Raw genomic sequence first — 5,000 nt, forward strand, 5'->3', positions numbered from 1 at the left:
CTTTTTTTTTGTGCTCCTTTGAGAGGAGGAGGGTCTCAACCCCCCGGTCCTGGGTTGCTGCCTACATCCGAACTGATAACAGCGTTTTTCTTAAAAAAAAAAAAATAATAATAATAAAAGTAAAAGGAAGGAAACGGAAGAAAGAGGAAAGAGCAGTGTTTCGAAGCCGATCACCTGATTCTGCTGTGTGAGCCGGAGCCTGAGCGAGCGGGCACAGGCCGGCTGAGCGCCTCCCCGGCCCGCCGCGCCCTCAGTCCATGGCCAGCTCCTCGCCATCCAGCGCGCTGGGTCCCGTCGAGGCGCCTGGCTCGGGGGCCCCGCCGACGGCTGGCTCTGCAGCGGGGCTGGGAGCCGGCAAGCCAGGCCCGGGCGACGGCGCGAGCGGCGGCGGGGCCGCTGGGCAGGCGGTGCCCGCATCCGCGCAGTCCCCACCGCCGCCCTCGGCCGAGGCCGCGGCATCCTGAAAAGGCGCCGGGGTTGGGGCCCCCGGGGAGGCGACAGCGTCGGGGCTGCGGCGCGCAAAGGCCGAGTCCGGAGCGCCGCCTGGCCCCTGGAAGGACCCGAAGCTGGCCTGGGCAGGCGGAGCGGGCGGCACGGAGGGCGCGGGAGGCGCATCCTTGGGCGCGGGCTCAGGGCCCGCGCCGCCCTTGAGTGCGGCCTGCGGCACCAGGAAGCCGAGCGGCTGCGTGATGGGATAAAGCAGAAAGTGGCCCTTGCCGATGAGGGTCCTCGGCGCGCACGGCAGCCCGGGTGTGAAGTCCAGCCCCGCGGCAGCCGCGTTGGCGGGGGGCGCTTTCCGGCGCGGCGGCGAGTCGGACAGCAGGCTCTCCACGCTGAACGGGCTGGCCTTGGGCGGGCCCGAGGCCCCGCGCTCAGCCGCCACTGCCCCGGGTGCACACGGGGCCGCGTCCTTGTCCACGGGGCGGCCTAGCCGCGGCTGCGGGCCAGCGCCGCTTCTTTGGCTCGGGAAAAAGGCGGGGTCGCAGGTGCCGGGCGCAGGCGGCTCACCAGGCGGTGCGGGCGGTGCTCCCGCCGCGCCAGCGCCGTGCGCTCCGGGGCCCTTGGCCGCGGCGGCAGGCGGCGGCGGCTCGGGCGGCTCCGGTGACAGGCCGCCGCCGCCGCTGTCGCTGTCGGAGCTGGGCGCGCTGTGCAGGGACAGGCCGCCGGGCGAGTGCAGGTGGCGGCTCTGGCTCTTGAGCAGCTTCTTCTCGTGCTTCCGCTTCTTTTTCTCCATCTTCTCCAGCTCCTTGCGCGCGATCTCCTCCGGGTCCATCGGCTCCCCACTGCACGTGGTCGGGTGGGAGTTGTGCGCCGGCCGCCCCGGGCCCTTCTTGGTGTTCTCCTTCTTCCTCCACTTGGCGCGGCGGTTTTGGAACCAGACCTACAGCAGCCGGATAGGGGAGAGGAGGGGGGCTCGGTAAGGCGGCGGGGGGGCTTCGGGCCTCCCCACTCCCCCCAGACAGGCCTGCACAGCCTCGGCTCCGGCCAGGGGGCGGGAGCTGAGCCACGCGGCCCAGCCGGCCCTGAGCCAGATCTCGGTGTCAGGCTGCAGGTGTATCTTTTTCCACCCAGAAGGAGGCCGAAGGGGCCTCTCGCTGGCTTCCCGCTTCAGCTTCTCACCTCGCAGAACTGGGAGCTGCCCCTTCGTTGGGCAGGACTGGTCTGGCCCCTGACCGAGGGCGCTGGGTTCCTGGTTGGGAGGCAGAGGGCAGGGCCCCCTCTCGCCCCTCCTGGCTTCTCACAGCTTGGGTTCTAAGCAGCCCGACTGGCCCAGGGCTGAGCATCTGGCCTGAGGACCAGGAGCGGCAGGGCTCAGCTGCCCTCCACACCTGTCTTCAGCTCCCTGGGGACTGAGTCAAAGCCCGGATTTGGGGGTTTCCCGTGAAGGGAAATCTGGGTGCTTTTTCTCCCAGAAGGAACTGGGGGACTGAACTTGGGAGGGCGAGCTTCAGCAGCCTTCTCTCCCCCACCCCCTGTTTTTCTGAAAGCTCCAGGCCAGAGCACCAACACAGCCCTCTGGAACTGGCTGGGCTTGGCCGGAACCAGGGGACTGGCGGCCAGGGGAGCAGGCCAGCGGCCAGGCCTTGCTGAGGAGCAGCCAGGGCCCACCCGCACCTTCGCCCTCTCCGCAGGCCTGGTCCTGGGAGCCCCGCGGGCCTGCAGGGTGGTAGCAGCCCTAGACCCTGGCTCCAGCACCACAGAGTCAGATCCCGAGGAGCCCTGGCACAGGACCCTCCCCGTAAGATCGCGGTAAATCGAATTCTTTGTTCCCGGCTGTGTAGAGACCCGCACAATAGCAGGCCGGCCCGGTCACAGGGAGCCTTTTCAGTGCCAATGTTCTGGGTCTTAAGTGGTAACCTCCCCAGGACTGCTGCTGCCCTTTCTCTCTTTTTAAATATCTTTTTATTTGGGGGGGGGGGTGGGTGTAAATTCCGGTCTGCCTAGAGTTACCCAGAATCACTCATTACCACGTTGAAGGAGGAATGAAGAGGTCTTGACTCCACTTAAGACACTTAGAACAAATTGGATAAAAGGATTTACAAACAGAAAAGGTCAATCAGGGAGGCCCCGGCACAGGAGAGGACACCTTTCTAGACAAAGCTATTGGTGCTAAACAGGCGCCTCCAAGTCCGGCGCCCACATTGTGGCCCATACCCTGCTCCCCACCGCACCGACCTAAAAAAGATGTCTGTACTTTAGGGAAACAATTATGCATGATTCATCTTGAATTTTCAACGCACCAAATCGACACTGTATGTTTAAAAAGAATACCGCCGACAGTCTCGGAAGAAAATCAAATTACAGGAGGGAAAAAAAGATATAACCGATGGTGTTAAAGATTCAGACACCCTACCCCCCCCCCCGCATGTTTTAAGTGTTGAAGTTTCCGCCTCAGCTGCCCCCGTCTGCAAAGTGATAAATATGTTTCCATGTGAATATTTCAGAGACGAAAGTAAACAAACGCGCTAGCCGCAGGCTGGGGGACGAGCCCCCAGCCCCGGCACGGAGGCGTCAAGCCCGCCTTCTCCGGGTCTCCTCCAAGTCCGAGCCGGGCCGGGTCCTCCTGGCCACCTCGCCCGCCCCAGCCTCGTGTCGCGCGATCGCCGGACCCCATTGTCACGCAGCTCCCCGGTTCGGACGCAGCTGCCGTTCTCCCGCCCCTCCCGAGCGGCCTCCGCTCCCTCCCGGGAAACCCGCCTCCCTCTCCGCGGGGCGCCGAGCCCCCGGCCCCCGGCTTCCGGCCGGCGAGCGCGCGGCGGGCTCTGGCGGAGCCTGCGGTCTCCCACCTGGAGGTCGAGAACAAAGGCGGGCCGGGCCGCGCAGGCCGCCGGCGGGATGGCGACTCGCGGGGCGCACGGCGGGTCTTTACCTGAACTCGGGACTCGACCAGATCCAGGCGCAGCGCCAGGGCCTCGCGCATGAACACGTCGGGGTAGTGGCTCTCATTGAACGCCTTCTCCAGCTCCTCCAGCTGCCAGCCGGTGAAGTTGGTGCGGGTGCGCCGCCGCTTGCAGCCCGGGCTCTCCTTGTCCGGGTCCCCCGAGTCTGCGGGCACGCACAGGACGCCGCGCGGCTCAGCCCCCGGCCCGGCCGGAGTGCGGCCGCCACCCGCTTTTGTCCAGGAAGGGCAGCCGAGCGGACAGGGCTGCCGCGCGCCCTGAGCCGGCGGAGAGCGGCGAGCGAGGCGGCCCCGGAGCGGCGGCCGCGGTGCCAGTTCCACGGCCGCCCGCGAGCCACTCCTTCGCCGGACGGGGTCCCCTACCCCCTGCGGCCCCCTCCCCGCCCGCCGCGCCTACCTGACAGCTTGAAGGGCTGGCTGTCGCCGCCCACCCCGCAGGCGGCCGGCAGCAGCGGCGTGGGGTTCACCACCGAGGCGGCGGCGGCGGCGCACGAGCCGCTGAGCAGGCCGTCGATGGAGAAGGGCACCGCGGCGGCGGCGGCCGACTGCAGCTGGTGGCCGGCCAGCTCGTACACGTGGTGGTGGCCCAGCGGGTAGGGGAAGCCCACCACGCCGCCCAGCGAGCCCCCGAACTGGGCATGCGGATGCTCCAGGAGGCGGCCGTCCATCATCTCGCGCGGGAGGCCGGCGGGGCGCGGGGGCGCGGGCCGGGGCCGGGGCGGGCCAGCGGCGGGAGGCGCGGACGGCGGCGGCGGCGGAGACAGGGACCCGGAGCCCTACACATGCTTCGCCCGCACTCCGGCGCTTTACTTTATCAACATCAAGCTCCCGGTAATTAGCCGCGGCCCGGGGAATTTGGGACCAATAAGAAGCGCTAATCGGCTCTGACGTCAGAGGCGTGCTGGGCGCGCGGAGCCGTTTTCCATATCGATTGCTAATTATACCTGACATGCACCTCAATAAACAGAATCAGGAACTGTCACAACAAGACCGGGGAGGGCGGGCGGGGCGCGGCCCGGCGCGGGCCCCCGGCGCGCCCCCCACCTCCGGCCCCGCCGGCCCGCGCCCGCGCCGCCACCCGCCGCCGGCCCCCGCCCCTCCGCAAATCACTAATAGATTTCCCTTTAAAACATTCACCGGCGTGTTGTGGGGATTTTTCACCAGAAATGCTGTACTCTCTGAACCTTTAAAGTGATGTTGCTCCAATTACAGAGAGACATTGAGCGGCAAATAGACTGATCCAATAATAGGAGATTCATCATCCGCTCTTTCCGAAACTGTCACATTGAATTTAAAACTACAAGGGTTTCTCATCTCCTCTCCGGCTCCAGGCGGCGGGGGAGGGGAGGAGGCGCAGGCCGGAGCGGGGGAGGAGGCGACTCCGGAAGAGACGGCTCCTAAGGAGGCAGCCCCGTCAATAAAAGAGGCGTAATTAATGCCCTCTTTGATTGGCAGCACCCTCTCTACAGACGCAGGTGAGGGTGGCCCGGGAGGCACCCTGACACCTCCCCACCCCCGTACCCCCTACCCGGGTAAAACCCGGCCTGGGGCAGAGAAAAGTGGAGGCGAGGAGAAGGGGAAAGTAGTTTGGGGTGGCGGC

General features: G+C 66.5%; 1 protein-coding gene across 1 annotated transcript in view; it reads right to left on the minus strand.

Annotated features, from left to right (window-relative positions):
• UNCX (UNC homeobox) overlaps positions 1-4,231 on the minus strand; it is a 4,333-nt gene extending 102 nt beyond the window's left edge. Inside the window, exons 1-3 of the mRNA XM_018040076.1 lie at positions 3,798-4,231; positions 3,371-3,546; positions 1-1,381 (exon numbers count right to left, since the gene is read on the minus strand). The exon at positions 1-1,381 is cut by the window's left edge and continues 102 nt beyond it. Coding sequence (XP_017895565.1) covers positions 251-1,381; positions 3,371-3,546; positions 3,798-4,071 — 1,581 coding nt within the window. The 5' untranslated portion in view covers positions 4,072-4,231 and the 3' untranslated portion in view covers positions 1-250. The remainder of the gene's footprint in view (positions 1,382-3,370; positions 3,547-3,797) is intronic.

The sequence above is a fragment of the Capra hircus genome, chromosome 25, assembly GCF_001704415.2.
Source record: "Capra hircus breed San Clemente chromosome 25, ASM170441v1, whole genome shotgun sequence".
Taxonomy (NCBI): Eukaryota; Metazoa; Chordata; class Mammalia; order Artiodactyla; family Bovidae; genus Capra; species Capra hircus.